At 41.4% G+C, this 22,610-nt stretch overlaps 3 protein-coding genes across 5 annotated transcripts; 1 reads left to right on the forward strand and 2 right to left on the reverse strand.

Moving 5' to 3' along the window:
- Positions 1–1,085: 1,085 nt before the first annotated feature.
- Positions 1,086–2,143, reverse strand: LOC105902658 (UDP-glucuronosyltransferase 1-6-like). The gene has a single exon (XM_042709365.1). It carries the CDS (start codon positions 2,141–2,143, stop codon positions 1,229–1,231), a length of 915 nt encoding a protein of 304 aa, XP_042565299.1. The 3' UTR covers positions 1,086–1,228.
- Positions 2,144–4,611: 2,468 nt separating this feature from the next.
- On the reverse strand, positions 4,612–6,021 carry LOC105902657 (UDP-glucuronosyltransferase 1A3-like). The gene has a single exon (XM_042710557.1). It carries the CDS (start codon positions 5,804–5,806, stop codon positions 4,889–4,891), a length of 918 nt encoding a protein of 305 aa, XP_042566491.1. The 5' UTR covers positions 5,807–6,021; the 3' UTR covers positions 4,612–4,888.
- A 3,217-nt stretch (positions 6,022–9,238) lies between these two features.
- Positions 9,239–22,434, forward strand: nxph2a (neurexophilin 2a). 3 transcript variants are annotated; one of them, XM_031587527.2, is made up of 3 exons: positions 9,239–9,605; positions 10,304–10,439; positions 19,652–22,434. In XM_031587527.2, exons 2-3 carry the CDS (start codon positions 10,395–10,397, stop codon positions 20,396–20,398), a joined length of 792 nt encoding a protein of 263 aa, XP_031443387.1. In that variant the 5' UTR covers positions 9,239–9,605; positions 10,304–10,394; the 3' UTR covers positions 20,399–22,434. The 3 variants fall into 3 exon arrangements, with proteins under 3 accessions (XP_031443387.1, XP_012685755.1, XP_031443383.1); XM_012830301.2 differs by lacking the exon at positions 9,239–9,605 and adding an exon at positions 9,613–10,050; XM_031587523.1 differs by lacking the exon at positions 9,239–9,605 and adding an exon at positions 9,613–9,719.
- The last annotated feature ends 176 nt before the right edge of the window (positions 22,435–22,610 follow it).

The raw sequence follows: 22,610 nt of genomic DNA on the forward strand, positions 1-22,610 counted from the left end.
GATTGCTCTAGTTTGTGTAACGCTGATAATGTATAAAAGCGTAACCTTTGAAACTCCATTAAAGTGAAGAGGATTTAAGCCCTTTGCTCTTTATTTTGTCTGGCATAATGTTTGACTTCCCAAAGCTACAGAAGCAGCAAACTCTCCTGAACTGTCAGGCTTGATCTTTCACCCCTAATGTCAACATCAACAATGACTAATTAACTTTCAACTCACTGTTGCAAGTCATGATGCTCAGGCAAAAGGCAGATTATGTTGAATTGTGCCGATTGTATTTTTTTTTCCCAGATATCACAATCAAAAAAGGAATTCCCAGAAATTGTTTCACATTTTCAAACAATTTGAAAAAGGTCAATAATAGCCTTCATTTAAAATGCACAGAAACCTGCTTATTTGTGGAAAGCCTTAATAATTACAGACTAAACATGAGTTATATAGTGCTTAGGAATGTACACAAGAGTGTGGGATGCAGTTTCAGACAACCTTATTGTTAGCGTAAACAGATATTTAAAAAAAATCTAAGTAATATTTTAAAAAATTACATGAAGCACACTATTCTACGGTCCAGCAGCAATACATATCTTATAAATACAGTGCCAGATATTAGTAAGTAAAATGTTTTAGGTAATTGAAGTAATGATTTATATTTATATTTTTTTCATTTGGTGACACTTCTATCCAAAATGACTTACAAGTGAGGTTAATCTAATTAATAAGCGTGACGGTTCTAAATGTTGATCAACCAACGTGTTGTAGAAGTGCATTGTAAGTGTGAGGAAGGGTTTTTTTTGGGGGGGGGGGGGGGGGGGGGTTAGGTAAGAGGGGGGTGTGAAGGGGTGTTAGGGTGTACAAAAGTGTAAGTCTGAATGGTACAGTTCAGGAAAATGGGTGTCGACCCTCCACTCCATAAACCAGCGTCAACGAATTGAATGTGTGCAGACACAAGGAGTCAATGAAGGTGAATGAACAGTGGATGACATGCTTTTTTTGGGCTGGTCAAAAGTATGTATACATTCTGGACCATCCACATGTCAAGGTTTACATTAACCCATCAGATATCAAGATAAATCACTCCTTTGTTAGAAGGATGGTATGTTATCTAAAGACTGGGGCTGCATTTCTATCCAATATTCAACAACAGTGAATTAAGGTAATGATTAACTTCTTGAATAATGCAGCTGTATCCAACATATGGGTCCCAAATGTACTTGTCCTCGATTGCCAATAATCAGTCCACATTTGCATCACCTGACCAAATCCAACTCACCTGTGGCAGGGGATTCGGCTTTCCATCTTTGATCCCACCAATCATGATCATGTTAGGCATCAAAGGCATGGGGAACTCCAAGGCAAAGTCGAAGCTCATGAGCCACAGTGCCGCATCGCTCGCCAGCTCCACAATGGACGTCTCCCTCTGCAAGATGTCTGACGCCACCTTGTCTGCATAAATGTACAGACGACTGCAGGCTGCGGGCTCCAGTAAGGATCTCAGCAGGTTGACAGCTCTCTCCCACAAGCTCATGCGATTGCTGTAGTGTGTGTAGCGCAGTGGCAAATATGAAACAGGGCTAGGACATCGTGTGGCCATAATGTCAAGGGGACAAGGGAGAAATGCCTGCATGTAGATAGAGGGAATGTCCAGATAAGCCCCAGCGATGATTCCTACTGGCCAAAACGGGTCAGTGAGGAGAGCATCAAAGTCATAATCCCGTAAGGTCTGCATCAGCTCCTTGTTGTACAGCATGCTTTCACAGGTTATCATGGTATAGTTACTCAGCATGACCATGCTGTTCCAGTAGTTCTTTAACCTTGCCACAGTGGTGGAGACATCAGTAGTCATTAAATGGCCCAGGTTGTTGCCCATGGTCTTCATCATGCTTTCCTTGGTGTATGGTACGGGAAAGGTGAGGGTGGTGGTGTGCTCTGAGGGGCCCATGCTAAGACTGGCCTCTGGGATCACGACCACCACCTGGTTGCCTCTCCTCCCCAGTTCCTCCACCAAGGGCTTCATGCCCGTCCAGTGGCTGCCATCTGCTGGGATCACTAACAGCTTCCCACCCTGAGCAGAGCCCAGGCACAAGAGGCTGATCAGCAGCCCGGTGAAAGCACTCCTCACAGATATCCGTGCAGCAGCCATGGACATGTCTGAATAACATGCGGATCAGGCAGAGTGAGAGTATATATTTACCAGAGGAGGAGAAGGAGGAGACCCACAGTGATTCAGGGGTCTGCTGTGCGAGAGAGGTGTGTTCAAAGGTAGTCAGACGAGATCACGTAACATGAGAAAGAAATGAGAGCCACTGAGAAGTCTGATCACGTAAAGCTGTAGCTCGGCAAGAAGAAATGTATTCCAGTTCGAGAGGTTCGCAATGACTCAGGAGTTTACTCACTGTGAGGTTTGTTTACTTTTCAATGGGCGGGACTTCATGTCTTTTCAGATGAATTATCAGACAACAAAGGTGCAATAAGAAAGGGAAAGATTTGTGTGGACAAAGTCAGAACTGATGAATGGTAATTTACCTCGAGGTGGTTTTGTGTTGAACATCATATTATGCTATAATACTCAAATTTGAACTAGAATTATTCCAAAACTGGAGATTATTGTTGCTCTTTCTACACGCAGGTATGCATGTATGCTATATACAGGTGCTATGCCACCTAGGGTAGAGATGGGTAGCCATTTATAGGTGGTTTGATGCAGGTGAAATATTTATCTCTATGACATCCCAAAGCTCCTCACAACTCATCAAAGGTGCACAGTGTGACAAAAGTCTTTGAGGGAAACTTATGAATCTGAAGTCTATAAGGGAAACTGATGAATCTCTGTCTCCAGCAAAAAGTAAATCAGTCAAGGCAAGCTTGATTTGAATAGAACATTTTATACAAAGATGTAAACTGCTTCATGCTCGCTTTCTCTTTTGCTTAACTTCTCTTCTCCGTGCACTTGGTAGTTGATGCCCATGTGACCTCTGACCCTGAGCAGGGGCCACATTTTCGTCTGATGAGGGAGCCAAATGGAACTTCAGGAGAGGTGAATAAATGTAGCCAAATTTAAACATTTTAGCTTCCTGAGATTTTGAAATGTGTCAGTTGTTGTGCCCCCTACAGATTACATTTCACAAAATTTGCTGTGCGTCCAAGGAATGTGTTAGTGATGCAGTATTTGAAATTTTTAACCTTTACATCACAAGATATTGACTCTTGAGTGCCAGATTTTGGCGCCACTCCACAAATAAGTCATAATGAGTTTGGGTACTCCATAATTTTTGGCATAACGAGGTATTGCCCAAAAAGTCTAACCCACTTCAGGGACACCTAGGGACACAAATCCGTATTAGCCATGTTGGGCTACAACCATACCAAATTTCAGGTGGATTGGTGAAATCTAAGTATATGATATCACCGACCAAACATTGGTAAAAAAATTATAAAAACTACAGAAGAAGAAGAAAAAAAAGAAGAAAAAGAAGAAACTTTGACAAGCACTACACAAGCGCCCTGCATGACGCATCATGCCATAATAAGCGAATACAAAGGTGCTGATTTTTGTGTGCCTGAGAGTGTTTAGTCTGAGACCCAAGATATCATATATGCTCACTGTGAGTGAATTCTGGTATGTTTTAGTCAAGTGGGTGCCTGGCACATAGACTTGGATGGGTAGGCCTACATTTCAGTTTTTTGGTGATTGGAGATTATTGAGAGTTATTCCACCACCATCAACAGTTTCAATGATATTCTTATCTTTAGTACATTATTTGTATTTAATTTGAGTTCAGAGGAACTGTTAATATTGACCACACATGTCATGCCCATAAACCTTTAACCTGTGATTTAAGCCCTTGTTCTTTATTTTGTTAAGCTTACATCAGGCTTATAGCCTGGGTGCCAGACAAATTTAGCCCTGCCCACAACATTTGAGATCTGGAAGTTCGGTCTGTCACTGCTCCGTTGGGGAGAAATTATCCAAAATCAAAAATTGTTCGGACCAATCAAATTGTCAGGATGGGCTTTATACGATGATGGACAGATGATCAACAGTAACGTAATCAACCACGTCACCAAAGAGCGCTTGGGTTGAATTTGGTTTCAACAAACATGGCTGCCGCTGAAGAGCTAAGATGTGTAGATAGAGATGTTTTAGAAGACATCGACAGCGCATTCATTTTGAAAGAGGAACAGAGAAACGCGAGGCATTTGTCGATCGAAAAGATGTTTTTGCCGTCCTTCCTACGTATTCGGTAAAAGTTTAATTTATCAGCTGGCCCCGATGATGACTACGTTTGCTCTGATTGGTTGTAGGTCTATCCAATTGAGCGAAGAGGCATTTTTTTTTCTGGTGCGGTTGAAACACGCCCCATAATCACAGCCCAATGGAGCAGTCTTTCTTTCTTCTTATGCCCTTTGCTCCTCTTGGGTGCATAGGCCATTGACGAATGTCCTCCATTTCGCTCGGTTGGTTGCAGTTCTTTCAACGTCTCCCCAGTTGAGTCCTTTCCCAGCCATTTCTGCCTGGACACTTCTCCTCCAGCTGTTCCTGGGTCGACCTGGTTTTCTTCTTCCCTGTGGGTTCCATTTCAGGGCTTGCCGAGTGAGCAGTATCAGACTCATATTCTAACTAGAATTATGAGTATGACATCGTCAGGCTATCAGGCTTAGCTAAAGACTTAGCAGACGCTGCTGAACTCTCAAGCTTGCTCTCTTACCCACTGACCCGTGTCAACATCAGTATCAATAAATGGCTTTCAAAACAGTGCACCCATCATCATATTCAGGCAAAAGGCAGACTCAACTTCAAAAAATGAGTGTGTAAATCATTTGATTGAAATTGGTTCCAAAATGATACTTAAAATGAAATAAAATTGATTATTCAATTGAATGTAATAAATTCTTAAAAAAAATATAAAAAATAACCTAATAACCGCAAACTCACCTGTGGTAGAGGTTTCGGCTTTCCAGCTTTCATCCCACCAATCATGATCATGTTAGGCATCAAAGGCATGGGGAACTCAAAGGAAAAGTCAAAGCGTATGAGCCACAGTGCCGCATCACTCGCCAGCTCCACAATGGACGTCTCCCTCTGCAGGATGTCTGAGGCCACCTTGTCTGCATAAATGTACAGACGACTGCAGCCTGCTGGCTCCAGTAAAGACCTCAGCAGATTAACAGTCCTCTCCCACAAGCTCATGCGATTGCTGTAGTGTGTGTAACGCAGTGGCAAGTAAGAAACAGGGCTAGGACATCTTGTGGCTATAAAGTCAAGGGGACAAGGGAGAGAACCATGCATGTAGATGGAGGGAATGTCCAGATAAGCTCCAGTGATGATTCCTACAGGCCAAAACGGGTCAGTGAGGAGAGCATCAAAGTCATAATCCCGTAAGGTCTGCATCAGCTCCTTGTTGTACAGCATGCTTTCACAGGTTATCATGGTATAGTTACTCAGCATGGCCATTGTGTTCCAGTAGTTCTTTAACCTTGCCACAGTGGTGGAGACATCAGTAGTCATTAAACGGCCCAGGTTGTTGCCCATGGTCTTCATCATGCTTTCCTTGGTGTATGGTACAGGAAAGGTGAGGGTGGTGGTGTGCTCTGAGGGGCCCATGCTAAGACTGGCCTCTGGGATCACGACCACCACCTGGTTGCCTCTCCTCCCCAGTTCCTCCACCAAGGGCTTCATGCCCGTCCAGTGGCTGCCATCTACTGGGATCACTAACAGCTTCCCACCCTGAGCAGAGCCCAGGCACAAGAGGCTGATCAGCAGCCCGGTGAAAGCACTCCTCACAGATATCCGTGCAGCAGCCATGGACATGTCTGAATAACATGCGGATCAGGCAGAGTGAGAGTATATATTTACCAGAGGAGGAGAAGGAGGAGGCCCACAGTTATGCAGGGGTATATTGTGCGAGGGAGGTGTGTTCAAATGCAGTCCGACGAGATCACATAACACAAGAAAAAAAGAGAAAGAGAAAAGAATGAGAGCTGTTGTCATGCTCTAAGCGTATGCATCCCCCCCCTTCCCCCAACACACACACGCGCACACGCACACGCACACGCACACGCACACGCACACGCACACGCACACGCACACGCGCACACACACACACAAAAGACAACATGTTACAAACAGGCCAACAAGTTCACTACAACATGTATCAACATGCATCATCAGTGCAGCACAAATAAAAGAGGGGCTGATCTAATCTACACAAAAATGTGTTCATTGAGCGTCATTGTTTTCTGCTTAAGGGGCGCCTTAGTTGACACAGTACAGATAGTGTACATGTGTGCTTTGTGACATACCATAATGTGCTTTGCTCCTACTATGGTGAAACTTTTTAAGTTTTTGAGGAAGTTATCCTCGAGACCTATGACACAGTGCAGCAGTGGAACAGAGGTATTTTATCTTATGCACACTATCAGCACCTATACTGATTAATGGTAGCTCAGCCCTTTCCGACCCAACCCCTTTCTAGTTCAGAGGTGAGAGGAAACCAGTTCTTCTCGTGATCAAAGCAGGTATGTATGGTCAGGATGACATAGCAGTTTTAAAAGTATTGATGTGGACTATCCCACTGAAAATCTATGATCTATGAAACTTTGAAAGTTTAGAAATCTATGAAGTTGCTCAATAAGCAGGGTTGAATAGCTGCATTAACTACTACAACTAGTAGTACACCTTGTTCTACTAGCAGTTGAGTCATTCCATGTCAAGTGGGACAATGGCTATCTCAGATTTGGCTGAAAAAATTCAAGGTTGTTCATACACTTCTTAATAGGTATAGTCTCAAATATTAGCTCTCTACTCACAATATAGTTTTGTCACAAAAAGATGTTTTAGGGGGGAGGGGGTGCCTGTACTTAAGACGCTTTTTTAGCAGTGTTTTCTGAAGAGCCATTTTCAAATTGCTATAACTAGAAAAGTATTTAAGCTAGCTCCTTCAAACGTTCTAGGGTTAAAATCTGATACCATTACTTATGGATTTCCAAGGGTGTGGCTTTGGTATATTCGGGGTGCTTGAATTTGCGCGGAAATTTTACTCTACGCTTTGTTGCAGCATCATTGAAGGCCTGTGGAAAGCTCAATGTTACTGCTTTTCAAGTAGTCAATATGGTCATTATCATCAAAAGTGCAAAAAATCTAACCACGGCAACAACAGCACTCCAAACATGTTATCATTTAGGATAATGTTACTGTGTTTTTCATCAGACTGCTTTGATTTGTGCTTGGTTCAGTCACAATCCCAGGATTACAAATCTTTTTTTCACACATTCCTCATTTCTCAAGGCATTTGAGGATATGTTCTCTGCATAGATTATACACAAGAGTGCACACAAACTTTCTGTCTGGATAGAAGTGCTCATTAGTGTATTAGAGTATGCATCTAACTAGAGCACCAGTGATCATAGCTACATATATGACAGTCGAGTGGGGACATTTCCTTAAATTGGTACGTTTGGCGTGGAATGACTCAGTTACAATACTGCAACAAAGAGTTTTTATGTTGTTTCTATGTCTGATAGATCTGAGACATTTTTAAATGTGAAGTCCCCTGATATCAGGTTTATGTACATTTTTGACAACATTGAGGGATTTGAACAGCCTCTGATGTTTAAAATGTTATTTGTATTATACCATCACCTAGTGGTAGGTATGTATACATTTGTTAAAAAATTGTCACACGTTAATCAGAATTGCAGAATCAATAAGTGGCATTGGTGTTAATATAATTCTTGCACGCACTGTAAGTTTAAAGTACGGATGGATGGATGGATGGATGGAAGGATGGATGGACGGATGGGTGGACGGATGGATGGGTGGATGGATGGATGGAAGGATGGATGGACGGATGGGTGGATGGATGGATGGATGGATGGATGGATACAGTAGATAGATAGATGGATGGATGGATGGATGGATGGATGGATGGATGGATACAGTAGATAGATGGATGGATGGATGGATGGATGGATACAGTAGATGGATGGATGGATGGATGGATGGATGGATGGATGAATAGATGGATGGATCAGGGCCACATTGGCTGACCAGGGGCCCAACTATTGAGTGAGTATGTGGGAGGCTAGGCAGAGAGTTCAGCCCAACCTGAGCCGCTACATGGTTGCATCTATCATCCATATATGCAGAATTGAGAACCGGTAAGTTACCTAGCCTACTATGTACACTATGCTAATGCTGTTATGTAGCAGTCTTATCTGTTTATAGACCTATGTCAGTGATTGTTGGCCAATGTTACAGTAATGTCATTTCATATGTATATTTCATTACAGTACTGTAATCCTAGGTCTGTTTCTCATTGTCTTATCGCTTTCAGAAAGTCTTGAAGCTGGATGCTGCTGCAATTCAGCACGTTTATTTTTATTGAGGCTGGCTTTTACCTAGCCAAAAGGGCATGGAGCATTAGTGGCCACCGTGCCATTGTAAATGTCCCTGGACAGTGTGGAGGGAATATCACAATATCACAATTTTTGCAGTGGTTTGTCTATTTGTGTTGAGAGGTTTGAAAAAATTTGCCTTTTTTGTAGCCTATTTTTTTATCTTACTGAATGTTTTTCCTGGTTTTCTCCTGTATGGTATGCAGAGAGTAGCATACAGAAACAAGTGTTCCAAAACCTTGCAATTTCATTTGTATGTATTTATTTATGTACGTTTTGAGTAGATATACATTAACGTAACAATCTTTTACAACTGGCTACAGTGTAACACTGAAAATGCAAAAGTCATACACCTACTGATAAGTTGTTCATAGTCGTGTTTTGTACTGAGCACATCAGTGTGTTGGTTGGAGGAATAATCTATTTATATGATGGTGTGTTTGTGTGTCATTTTGATGCAAAGAAAAAAAAACATTACATCAAAACTGTAATAAATGCTCAGCACGTAATGGTATAAAACACTAAGTATTCCAGTTGTCACAATCATACATATAGTGCATAAAATGTGTTTGTGCTCAGCACATTTGAACAAATTACTTTGTTTCGTTCGTCTATTCAAAGCTGATGTTCAGATTTAATTAGCGACAATCCAAGACGCTGACAAAAAAGGTTTCGATGTAGTTTTGAACGCAAAGATCAGCCATAATGCCAGCTCCAAATCACACAGAACGACCTGTCATGTTTCCGTCGCATGGTGGCGCAATTGAAACACAGATTTCCTAACACTCCTTTCGAAAACTAAAATACAACAGACAACTCACAACAGCTTTTGGGTTAAGTCGGTTAAGGACAGCCCCATTAACACAAACGTGTAATGATATAAAAAGGAATAGAGAATACTCGGCCAGATGGTTGAGCCTATAATACGTGTGATTGCGTTGTTTACTAAAGTATCTAATGACGGTCGATTTAACGGGGCATGATCAGAATCACTTCACATTTCTAACATTCTGACTGAATAATTAAGATTGACAAGTGAGAGAGATCTTCTTGGAAAAGAATAAGACGCAGCAACATTGTCTATTTTTAGGCAAGAACTTTGAACGAAGGGTATTTAATGGGTTAAAAAAGACGTACGGGTTTTCATTTGCGCTCAAGTCCAGACTTTGGAGAGGATTCATCACATCCCTCTTGAGTTCATCTGCAAACGCACGGTGAGTGGAGTGGCTCGTCTGACAAAACAGAGGGAGGAGGAGGAGGCATACTGGCAGTACCATCACTGGACAACACAGAAGCCACCAGCTAGTTTACACAGACCATAAACATTCGTGAGTGATAGCACAGACTTATGCTACTGCTGGACAGTGACCGAAAGACCAGAATGCTACAAAATGCGAAGAGGCTTTGAATCTGGAAATCAATGGACTTTCAGCAATAAACAAAAGTAGTTTAAATGTGGCCAGATAGGACAGGTGTTGACAATCGACTCTGACATCCTCAGCTAAGTTTTGACCAGTTTTCCAGCTGTATACAAGGTTGCTTTACCTGTCAACCAAACACAGCTTTCGCGAAGGCTTTTTAAAAGAGTGTTGCTGTTTAAATATGTTGAAAAGTACGGGCTAGTTTTCCCCGCAGGATAACTATTCAACCAGGGTGATGGTAAGTAATAGTCTACTTCGTGGTTTATGTGGAGATTCGGGGGGCGAGGTTTGAAAGGTCGGCTGCAGGGTCTGCTCACATGATTATTTCCAAGTTGTTGGCTTTATCAAACTAATGGTGTAACGATCGTGCTATCAATAGGCCCTACCTACAGTGCATTTGATATGGGTTTTGCAAATACAAAAAAAAAAAACGAACACACAGTAAAAGGAAGAACTGCATTGTAACACTGAGTTTTTTGCTGTCTGTGCAGGTGTTGACAGAAATGGCATTTGTTTATCCAGAAAGCCAACAATTTTGCATTTCGTCAAGCCACTATTAGATCAGCAGGACTATAATCAACCATGAGGAAACTGCAGACTCTGTTGCTGCTGTTTTGTCTGCATATGGTGAGTACATCATACTGCTTGTCAACCACGTGTGAAGAGAGAGAGAGATGGAGCAAAAATAAAATGTATTTAGGAAATGTAGCCTGATGGAGTGATACATAATAACATTAACAGGCAAGTCATTATACAAAAGTAATTACTTTGAAAAATATGGAAAATGTTGTGTTTCCCTCAGGTTGCTCTGCTTAATTTTATTGAGCTGAGTGCAGGACATTGCCATGGTCTAAATTGACATGCAGGATGTAATTAATTTTCTTAATTGCAGTTAAATGGTGCATAAATGGCATATTTAGTTGTGGTATAAATAGCGGTCCTTGTACAGGTTAATTGTCCTCACAGCCCTTCTAAGGTGAGCATGCTTAAGGATAACTCTTTAAGCGTTTGTCTGGAACAAAGTGTTTGGTGTTTTGGTGACATCACAATTAAACAGTACAATGATCAGGATTACTGCTCATCCTGTACATTACACTTATGAATATGTATATTTCTGTTTAACTATTACTAATATCTATATTTCTATTTAACTGTTGTCACTATACTGTATATATATATATATATATATATTCATACATACACACACAGATATACATGAATACAAACAATTGTGAACTGTTGCCATTGCATATGGATGTAGAAGAAATGCCAGTGCTTGAAACCTAGTATGTATGTATGTTTGTTCATGCACTGTGTAAATTGTTGATGCATTTAATTGTACAAATATTCTTTTCTGTGCAGATTTGCAAAATGTTTGTCCATCCCTGTATGTGTGGCACCTGAGTAACCGTGGGTTATTACATGATGGATTTTGTGGCAGGAATGATTGTACAGTGATTGTGCTATTCTACAGCCAGTCATCTGAATAGGCTCTGGTAGTACGAGACTCCCCTGTCCTTCAGTACATTGCTCCCCTGAGAGGCTGTGCCAGTGGGACCAGACTCTGTGCTCTGAGCTGTGGGAGCTGTACTCTCCTCAGGGGAGCCTTCCAATGCCTCTGCGTCCCAGTAGTCCTCCACTGGACATATTGTCTTTGACTTATCTTACATCACAGACACACACACAGACACACACAGACACACACAGACACACACAGACACACACAGACACACACAGACACACACAGACACACACACAGGCACACACACGCACACGCACTTGCACATGCACATGCTCACACATATCACAAAGTACTGGAATTGTCGCCTTGCACCTGTGTCGTACCCAAGGGACAGATAAGAGAGTCAAAGCTTCTACATAAGTAACTATTCTTCCTTTGACATCTGCTATGGTTAACCTGAAAGCTGACAGGGGGACAATGCAGTTGAATGGGAGGACCACTTGAGCTGTGCACTCTGCATTTCAGCTTCTCAGCCATTTTATTGCCAAACATCAGCTGAACAAAACAAACCTGATGGCATTGCTCACGATGGTTACTCTAGTAAATTTGCCCTTTGCCATGTGGGAAGCTAGAGAAGATGTAATTATTGTATTATCTCCTAAGTATTGAGTAAAATTGTCTGTTAAAAATGTCTGCCCGCACTGTTCATTAATGCATTCTGATTTTGTCCTGAGGGAAAAGCACAGCTAAATGAGACACATTTTCAGTGAAGACGAAAGCACAGTGGAGATAACACAATTAATATTGCAAACTTTTCAGATGTCTGTTGCGTCCCCCGCATCCTCTATCCCTTTGGTGTATGTAGTCGTGTAAGAGACGTTTTTATTTCTTAACACAGCTTTAGAGACAAAATAATCAGTGATGCTGTTATAACATGCGAATTTTCACTTTCATTTAAAGCAATCAACTTTGTAATTATTATGCATATTTTTAGCAATGCTGTCCTGTAATACGCTGAGAATATAAAAGCCTGTCAACTGCCAACTGCCAACTGCCGTTTGTTGGTTTTAAAGTAGTGTAACATTAAATGATAAGTAGCACTGCCGCATCAACTTCTAGAGGTTGTGGTCTGAAGCGTTTGGACAGACTCCCTGCAGAGTCTGTGCATTTCGAAAGGACGTTGCTCAAGCTGAGAGGCTAGGGAACAGTGAAGTGTGATATTTGCAAGCCTTCAGAATAGACAGAGTGAGACACTCAGTAGAGCTGTAGAATCTTTTTTTTAACATCTGTAAAACACAAACAGTGTTACTTAAACACATAGCTATGAAACAGTGCTAATAAGAATTTTTTTATCTGCCATGACCATGGTGCTATTGTTCTCAAGAGATTAAACATTTAATATTGCACGCAAATGAATTTTATTCTTATGAAATGTATGCTTGAGAGTGACGTATTTGCTGGGACAAAAGTTAGAGGGTAATCTTCATTATGAAACATAAATTCAACATAAATTCCGTCTCAAGGGGTTATTTGCCCTGCTGCTTTTCCCTATGTCCAATTAGCTTTGATTTCTATTATTTATTTGTGCTACGTTTAACCGAAAAACTTGCTGTGGAAAGTGTACTAAAATGTACAGTGGGGGGATTAGGAGCAGCTCTTTAATCTCATGCTTCTGATAATACTGCATGGGCTGATTGATTAGTTTTTCAGGAAGCTTATGTCAGAAAAACTAATCCGTCTTTGGATTGTGCCAGCCTTGTAAGGTTTTTCGCTCTGGCACTTTATCATTGCGGCGAATTACAGAGCTGCTGGGCTGCGATAAGGTCCTCGTCGCTTTCAGGGGCCCGTCCCCCTGGACAATAAAAATGCTGTTTATATTCTTCAGAACCTGCTGCGGCCGAGTCTTCACATCAACCTCGCGCTTGATTTGCCCTGTGAGAGACGGGAACTTGCATTGCTCTCAAAAACCAGTCAAGAAGTCAAGGGAGGGGGAGAGAGAGAGAGAGCAAGAGGGAAAAAAGGGCGCAGTTAAATCAAATAAATAAAATGTGTTGCGGTGGGGTCCTTTTAACCCAGAGACTCCTCTGGGAAAGATTAAATGTGGATTTTGAGTGAGGCGCTGCATAACTGTGGGAGATGCACAGCATCTTTACTATCATTGAGGGCTTATTTTGCTCTTGATGGGTATCTTGACTCATATTGGGGTCACATTCTGTTGCCTGAAGGCTTGGCTTGATAATCCGCAATAAACAACATTGTCTGGGTGACATTTCCAATTCTGAGCGCTGAGGCTTGGAGTGTGAAGTGTCAATTTCCTAAGCTTGTTTCTGGTGCAAAGATCTGAAAAGGATTTCATAACCACAAGACAAACTCAGTTTACAGTATGCCTTCTAATCTAAAATCAGCTACTGTACATTGTAAATCTTATTTGGGAAATAGAATACATGGGCTTTTCTCTATATAGCCACATCTAACAGGATCACACATACTAACAGTTGACAACCTGGTCTGATGTGTATTTAAGCAGGGGAAAGCAGCCTTTTACAACTTTGTTCTCAGAGGCTGAAAGAGTAAGAATCCTATTTAGATTTACTTAAATCCGACCCCGTCCACCGCTCTCCCAGACTGTGAATTTAGCTGTGTAGAGGTTTCCATGGGGATCCTCATTGTTGGACACACCTCTGAGTTGGGTGTGTCCCACTGCATTGCCATTGTATGAGCCTTTCCCAGCAATTCACCATCACCTTTTTTTGGAAGATGAGTACTTAAATAATTCATGGTGATCTCATAGGTCTTTACTATAAGGGTGGTGTTTTGAGTTGATGCAGTTAAGTATTGTCTTAAACTAATAATTGAAGATTTATTTCTTGAGCTACTATCTACTCCTTTTTTTTTTAGTTCAGATTTATGTTCATGTAAATGTTCATTATGTTTTTTTTTTCCTTCAGTAGTTTATTCGACCAAGCTCCAGTATTTCCTCATGTCTGGTTTGATGCATTCCAGCCCACTATAAAAAATTAAATAAAAACCTGAATTCTTTCCTCACAGCTCATCAGTGAAACTCTACTCTGTCAAAGCACAGTGGTCACACAGATAATGATGCCTCCGCCAGGCCAGGATGCGGGTGCAGTCACCCTTTGCTATGTTCAGAGGCCATCACCCACCGCTTGTATGTGCAGAACGGGATGGCTGGCCCCCATTAATTAAATCTCTATGACTTTCCCCCCCCCACCGCAGAGGGGTTTTGTCAGCCCGAGAGGAAACATTAGACATTTCCCCCTGATTAATCATGCTGGCTCGGCTCTCCTCTCTCTGTCTCCGCCTTGAAGCTCTTTTAGCCTGTCATTTCCAGGCTCACGCGGTGCTGTCAGATCCTCTGTCTCGGCATATTTCTTGTGAAGTACCTGTCTGTACTAGAGTGAAAAGAGCTTTTTTTTTTTGCCTCTTTTTTTGCTCCCTCTCGTTTTTCTTCAAACGATAGTGTCTCCTCCACAAAATCAGCTTGCTCTCAGTCGGCCCAAAGAGCAGATTTGTTCTGTCAAACCCAGCCTGAGATGCTGAGTAAATTGTGCGTGTTGCTGACAAATTAGATTCTAACTGTCAGTATTTGTGCAATTTGCATGAAATTGCTCTCTTGGAGAATGAATTAAAAAAACACTGATGAAGACATGTAATGATAAGTGGCTGCATGTGCTTGTGTGTGCATTAAACAAAGTTGTACATTATTGTGCACAAGAATGCGATATTTAGGGCCCCATTGATTGAGGCTAATTCACTTTCTTTTCATATTTCTGCCTAACCCCTACTCCTGAGCCTGGTCTACTAGTTCCAAAAAAAAGGGGGTGGGAAAAAGGCGTTTTCTTGTGAAGTGCAGCAGTGGGATTATGAAAGCGTTGATGTGATGAAAGGTTTCACCTGCCAGAGAATGAGCACAGAGATATCCTGTTAGGCTCGCCATGAGCTGAGATAACAGGAACGTCTCATTGCCTTATGGCTCTCCAATAGCCCTCAAGATATTCTATAGTTCACTGTAGGTCTTTATTAGCAGCTTTTGAAATCTAACACAATACAGAAGCTTGTTGTTGTTTTTTTTTTTTCACAACCTTGCTGCCATTTTTCACTGCAAAAATTCACAAGATAAAAATACCCTTGTTTATCCAGATTCACTTAATAAATTACTGACAAATTGTCATGAATTTCATGATAGAAAAAAAAATAAGACAAGAAAAATATAAATACATCTGACAAAATGAAAGGTCAACGCTTTAAAAATAACAAAAATTTCATAGCAAATGATTTCAATGCGGTTTTGACAGACCACCGTCCCTGCTTCATTACACCAGCTTCACCCCACTAAGGCCAAAATTAGTGTTTTTGACGTTTACCCATTGTTTCGTTATTTTATAGAAAGTGTGACTAACCGTTCTCTACATCGACTTGTTAGTGTAGTCTCTCACTGTGAAACAAGAGTGAGGATCTTGGACATTCACAGCACATTCCCACACCCTCACGCCTCCCCCCTCGCAGCATGTGTCAGCTGGGTTGGATAGGTGAGGTGGGGCATCGCTGACAGACTGAAAGCATCAGCTCCCCATCACCATTCCTTCCAATATACTGCAGCTTGCTGTTTGACCCATAGCTGCCGAACAAAGGAGAACACAGAGCTGGGAAGAGTAGCCACTGGCTCTTCAGAATGAAAGGAATTGTGTTTGTTCCAAACGGACCTTCACGTCTAAGCTGATCATTGATCTATGACCATTCTACTTTCTCTCGGGTTATGTGGTGTGATACACATAGGTTAAGATAGACTTGTTTAGAGTGGTATAACCACCAATAACATTACAGAGTGCATCTGTAACATGATCCAAAAGAAACAGAAAACAAGATTGGAAATCATACAACAGCAATCTTAAAAAATAAAAAATAAACTTTCCAGTGTACTGCCGTGAAATAATGAATGGCCAGTTAATGTCAGACAGACCGCCTCTGAGACCCGATGGGTCAAATGTTTCTGGGCAAGGGCGGGGGCTCTGCTGAAGTGCGGTGGCTCCCCAAGGGTCGTGTGATAATGACGGAGGGGATTATATGGTGTTAGATATGCGGCACACAGTGTAGCCGGCAATCAGCGGAGGCTCAGTGTGAGGATTTGCCGCTGTGATCCTGTCCGCCGAACACCTGCCATTTGTTAGCCGGGCTGGCCCTTGATTAAGAGTGATAGCTCTGAAGCATGAGACTCTCTCAGCCATCAGGGTAGCAATCTATTGGGCAGGAGCGTGTAGATTCCAGCCCTCGTCTGCCCGGGGCCTCCAGGGCCTTCTCCTGGAACCGGCTCTTTGCTGTGAATCATTACAAATGAAATGCCCTATAACGCTGCACAGAGGAGACAAGAGCAGAGGGAGCTTGCCGTAGGGGGTTGGGAATGGCAGGATGGAAGGGGGAGAGTGTGTGTGTGTGTGTGTGTGTGTGTGTGTGTGTGTGTCTTTTTAGCAGTGTTTCATGTTGCACACCTGAAGACAAGGGGGAGTAGTAATTCCTGATTTCGTATGGACATATTGTCTCTTAGCTTCAGCAACAAGAAGGGCTGGAATGGCCTTCTGTTTAAACACTCCAGGTGAAATGGGGAGGAAAAAGATCAAGGAACATGGTTTGAGGGGATGCTTCAATGTGTACTATTGTGTGATTAAGACAAGGAGTGAGGTATATTTAAAAGATGGATTGAAGGATGTCATTAGATTAGATATAAGACACACATATATTTGAAAGAAGTGTTTAAAATGCTGTTTATAATTCATGTTTTTTTTCCTATATATATTCTTTTTAAAGAAGACAGATGGATCGAGGTCCTGTCAAAATTTGTAGTTTCAGATCTATGAGGAAAGGATGGTTTTCAAGGATAAACGATGGACGGGGGTAAAGTTAGCACAGCAAATCTGACATCGCAGCGCGGCTTTAGCCTCTGATCAGGAAAACATCACGACGTTGCTTGTTGTTGCCCCGCTGCAAATGCATTCAAACAGCATCCTCACAGATGATACAACAGAGAGATGTCACTGACTCCTTAATAACTTTCTAGACGCTAGTCCTGGTCACCGTGGCAATTACCTTTATGTCAAGCTGTAAAAGATATGTCCACCCAAGGGACCAGCAGTCAGCCACGGCTCCAAGAGGTTCATTACAGATGAATGTCTGCCATGGCTCACCCTGCCTTTTGTTTGTCTCATATTGTGGTGTCGGTCTCAAATTAATTTTACCACCTCTGGTTAATGGAGAGTGACATTTTGGCATGGCAGGTTATTAAATCACATATTCACAGTTCAGGCGCCCCATTTTTTTCCCAATAGGTTCCCCCAACTAATTTATATCATTGTGGAATTGATGCTCCAAGGCTTTAATGCTTGCATGATCCTTTTGTCGAGAGCTTCTCTTATATTTTACAAATTTGATGTCCATCTGAACTTAAAATGTGACTGGTTTGACATTGAGCAGTCTGCGTTTAGCAGGACATTGCAGTATATACATCTATTTTATTTATATATATATATAAATATAATATAATATATATATACATCTCTCCCTGCAGATGCAGAATGTCAGTATTTAACAAACATTTTCTTGCATACATTCAGTTGCCCATTGTGTGTGTGTGTGTGTGTTTGTGTGTGAATGTGTGTGAGAGAGAGAGAGAGTGTGTGTGTGTATGTGTGTGTGTGTGTGTGTGTGTGTGTGTGTGTGTGTGCATGCATGGGAGAGAAATATAAGGAGAGAGCGAGACGAAGATGGAGAAGGAGAGGGGTCAGGGTGAGATTTAGAGTGTGGGGAGAGGTGATGAAGGGAGAGAGGATTGTCAGTGTGCGCTTTGAAGATCTCTCTCCTCTCCCCCCAAAGCATGTGATCCTGCTCTTGTGATACTGTAGTTGTGATAGCCATTTCCCCAGTCGTTCATCATACTCTAAGTGCTTTCACATCGGTATTGTAATCGTTCTGTTCTTCCATCATCTGCCTTTTCCCCCCTTTTCCTTTCTCTCCACGTCTCACCAAATGCCAAGTCAATGGGCTTTTGTGAAAGATGATAAATGAGAAAACTGGGAAAATAACAGTTACACATGAAATACCAGGAGGTAGAAGTGATGGAATATTCCTCTGACTGCTGAAGTACTGAATCACAGAATTGCTGCTCGCCTTGAAGCCTTCACGGTATCTCTTTACTTCATTCCACTGAAGTTAATCTGCCACCAGCCATGCAGCACAGAGTAGATGACAAAGCTGACTGTACACAGAGCAGATGGAGTCAAAATGCATAAGGCCCAATTGATTTGTACTATTCTGACTTCCTTTAGTGGAGCATGGATACACATCATCTTTATGATGTGTCTTGTCTTTTTTTTTTTACATAGAGGTACTGTCTTAATTAAGCAGCTGGGAGAGTGATGAATTAATACACTTGTGGTCCGTGGGAGACACATTGATTTCACATTAATGGGCTCTCAAACTGCTAACATATGATGATCTGTGTGCCTCGTTTATTAAGTTGGGCCTGGTGTGAAATCATGTTGCTGTGTCCTGTAGTGCATTAAGGCCACACACCGCAACATCATTTGAAAGTTACTATTGGGTGTTTTAATTTAAAGTGACCTTGATTTGCACAGATGTGGAATTATGGAAATAGCGAAATTCTGTGACTAACAATTTTATACGTAAGGTTGTCAGAGGATTGTACTTTCTTAACAGTACTCACATATGCTACAATTAAGCTTACAGCACATTTATAATTAGAAGGGAAAAATACTGAGCAGCTCCTCTCTGAGATTTCAGACAGCCCAGCTTAAAGCCGTCACATCTGCTGCAGCAAATTATCCCCTCAACTGAGCCTCGGGAAAGAAACTACAGTTAATTACTAATACAACTAGTTTAGCACTTTGCAGTAAATTATTAAGACTTTATCTGAGGTGGCCCAGGATTTGGTCTTTAGGCTAAGGCACTTCAAGGTGCATAGAATTCACCGTGGTGAAATGTTTGTATGAAACATCCATTTGCTTTTTAGGCCCTTCAGTTCACTGCTTTAGTGTTACAAACTGTCTTTTCGCATTGTAAATCAGGAGCCAGTTACATTTTAATATGAAATGAATGATCAAAACATTAAATCATTTTCAATATCTACTGTAGTCTTTATGGCATAATTATTGCATTAGGTTATTAATTATTGTAAGGTGATAATCTGGAATGTTTTGTCGAAAGGTTTATTCGTTTTTTATTACCTAGTTTTGTGTTTTGGAATGTACTGTTTTAACCTTATAAATAATATTTTAGTATGTTTGTAATAACTGTGTGACCAGGCTCTAATATTTTCCTCTGATGTTCCTCCCTTTTGTCTTTGAAGGTCACGAGCCGTAAAGTGCAAATTCCAGAAACGGAGCTGCTGGAATGGGGGGAGAGTGATAATGAGGAGAGTGTGTCTCCCCAAGGGGCCAGTCCCCGGATTTTAAACCCCCTGCGTCTCTTCGCCAGGGGATCTCCTGGACTCAAAAACAACATGAGGGAAATGACATATTTAGAAAACATGGAGGACTTCTGGGACTGGTTATCTAACCAGACAGATGTTCAGGAGATGCAAACGAGAACTAAACGGAGGCCCATCGTGAAGACTGGGAAATTCAAAAAGATGTTTGGCTGGGGCGATTTCCACTCCAACATTAAGACCGTGAAACTAAACCTGCTCATCACGGGCAAGATAGTGGACCATGGAAACGGCACATTTAGTGTGTACTTTCGGCACAACTCCACCGGGTTGGGCAATGTGTCTGTGAGCTTGGTGCCCCCGTCCAAGGTGGTGGAGTTTGAGTTTGCCCCGCAGTCCACCCTCGTCACCAAGGACACCAAATCTTTCAACTGTCGCATTGAGTATGAGAAAACAGACCGCAACAAGAAGACTACTTTGTGCAGCCTAGACCCTGCCAAGGTGTGCTACCAAGAACAGACCCAGAGTCATGTATCCTGGCTCTGTTCTAAGCCCTTTAAGGTCATATGCATCTACATTGCCTTCTATAGCGTGGACTATAAACTGGTCCAAAAGGTGTGCCCTGACTACAATTACCACAGTGACACGCCATACTCCTCCACAGGATGATGTTGGTGTTGTGTGATGGCTGCCGCCTAATAGTAGCTTGGAGAGAACCTGGGTGAACCGCCACGACCCTGAAACATCATCAGCACCATGTGTTCTCCTCAATTCGAGGGCAATTAAAATTGACCAGATGTTTTTTATTAGGCTAGACCACAGGCATGTGTTCGTAGATTAAAAATGGGCTTTTCTGCCAGTAGACCTTCAAAACAACATTGACACCAAGTACATGCTTATTTCAGAGTATTATGGAGCCGTTCTAGAGGAGGAAATAGTGACTTTGAAAACATTGGTCTGCTTCTGTGGAGTTTTTTCCTGAAAGGCTTTCCCCATAATATTATAATAGTCATCACCCTTACCTCTTTCATGTAAAGTATTAGCTATGAAATTCCCAAGGGTCAAAAGCACTTAGGGAATAGGAACATTAGATTATCTGTGTCATTCTGGTCTGATTTCATAGTGTTCAGAATTCATTTTCACCAATATTGCTGTAAAGCTTTGGAATCCTATGAAGTCACTATTACCATTAGATATATAACCTTGGAGTTTATCCTGTTCAAACAGTGCAACACTCGTTGTTTTCCACTGCGCCTTCAGCAGGATATTGCCGGGGTTTTCATAAAAGACCCTACATGCAAGGAGTTTCAGGTGTCTCACAAGGGCACAATTCACAGGACAGGTGGATTTAGTGAATCTGGCAGCCAATTAACAATGCTTTGTCATGGTTCTGCCACTGGGCCTGACATTTCCAGGCTTTAATTAACATTAATTATACTGGGAAATTTCACTTACACACCATGACTGAGGCAGCCCAAGCCAAAAAAATTAAATTTAGTGTATCACTCATGTAGAAACGCTGCATAATGTGAGCTTAAAGCAAGCCTTATGCTGTCACTGTCGACCAGTTAAGCACCCCAAATAGGGGCAGGTTATTGAGAAATGGGTAAAAAAAACAATTCTGCTAATGGGTAATTTCTTTTTCTGTGCATCTTTAGAAGTGAAAATCATATTGTAGTGTTTGCAGTGTAGCATTCTAGTCAGTTAGTCAGTACAAACTGGCCACACAGTGAAATCAACCAGAGCTTGGGATTCTCAGGTTCTGAACCCACAATGCCAAAAGGAGAGATTATTGTTTGTTCAGTTAAAGGTGGCTTAACACATTAGCAGGCCAAGACCAAGTGCCGTGAATCAAAAGCAAGTCAATCATTTCAGTCATGGAAAATCAAATTAGTTGTCTGTGAGCTTTGCTTTACCCCTGGTGTTTATCTCTTGAAAATGCAAATGGCCCTCACAAACAGCAGTAAAATGGTTTCTCATCGCCTGTTATAACATTCAGTCCTTAACCTTCTTTGTGCAATTCAGTGTGTGGTGTGTGCATTGAAATAACAAAACTGTGTTTACACTTGCCTATTAAGATAATGGGTATTTATTTTCATTTCCAAAACAGATATATAAATGACTATATAAACTGGTAGATAGCCTACTTTTGGTGTTTAATAGTGATATAACATAGATGTAGACTCATGAAGCTTAATTGAAGATGAATATATTGCATTATTATTTTTATATATTGTGGTCAATAGTATGCCTTTATTTCCTCCTGTTATTCTATTGTGGTCCTCATCTCAGAAAATAATATGTCCCAATATCTTGTGTCTGACCAGTATACGTTTAGTCATTTAAAACAGTAGGCCTGTACTGTTATTTTGAATACTGTTTAAAAAAAAAAAACATAGTGACTGCCATTGGAACAAAATGATAGCAAGCTGTTGTGAAATGTATTTTCATATTCTTGTTTTCGTACATTGGGAACCTGTCTTTCGGGCCTCATCTAGTACAGGTCAGTTCTGACAGGTAATGTCTAGTGCTCTGTGCGTCACATAAAGCAAATGCAGTGTTGCCTTTGAGTATGACATTTCTTCTATTACTTGCTATGGAGCACTGCATTGACTGCACACCACACAGACAATTTATTCTTTTATGTTTCATCTTATCTTCTATACGACTCAGTAAATAACAAATAAAAATGGCATTTCACAGTGGTCAAACTTTATTTACCACCATCATCGAGCCACTGAGGACTATTTATCCAGAACATTCTAGAAAGGTGATCATATCAGATAGGCCCCAAGTGTAATTTCGTGATCTATATCTTTATATAAAAGGAAAAAAAGTAATATTTACTGGGGAAAAAGAAGAAATGGGAATATAAAAACAA

Source organism: Clupea harengus, chromosome 2, assembly GCF_900700415.2.
Source record: "Clupea harengus chromosome 2, Ch_v2.0.2, whole genome shotgun sequence".
Lineage (NCBI taxonomy): Eukaryota > Metazoa > Chordata > Actinopteri > Clupeiformes > Clupeidae > Clupea > Clupea harengus.

Excerpts from the sequence above, each read along its gene's own strand:
- nxph2a (XM_031587527.2), top strand. The coding sequence starts at position 10,395 with ATGAGGAAACTGCAGACTCTGTTGCTGCTGTTTTGTCTGCATATG. Across the intron at positions 10,440-19,651 it reads TGCTGTTTTGTCTGCATATG|GTCACGAGCCGTAAAGTGCA; the intron begins GTGAGTACATCA and ends TTGTCTTTGAAG.
- LOC105902657 (XM_042710557.1), bottom strand. The coding sequence starts at position 5,806 with ATGTCCATGGCTGCTGCACGGATATCTGTGAGGAGTGCTTTCACCGGG.
- LOC105902658 (XM_042709365.1), bottom strand. The coding sequence starts at position 2,143 with ATGTCCATGGCTGCTGCACGGATATCTGTGAGGAGTGCTTTCACCGGG.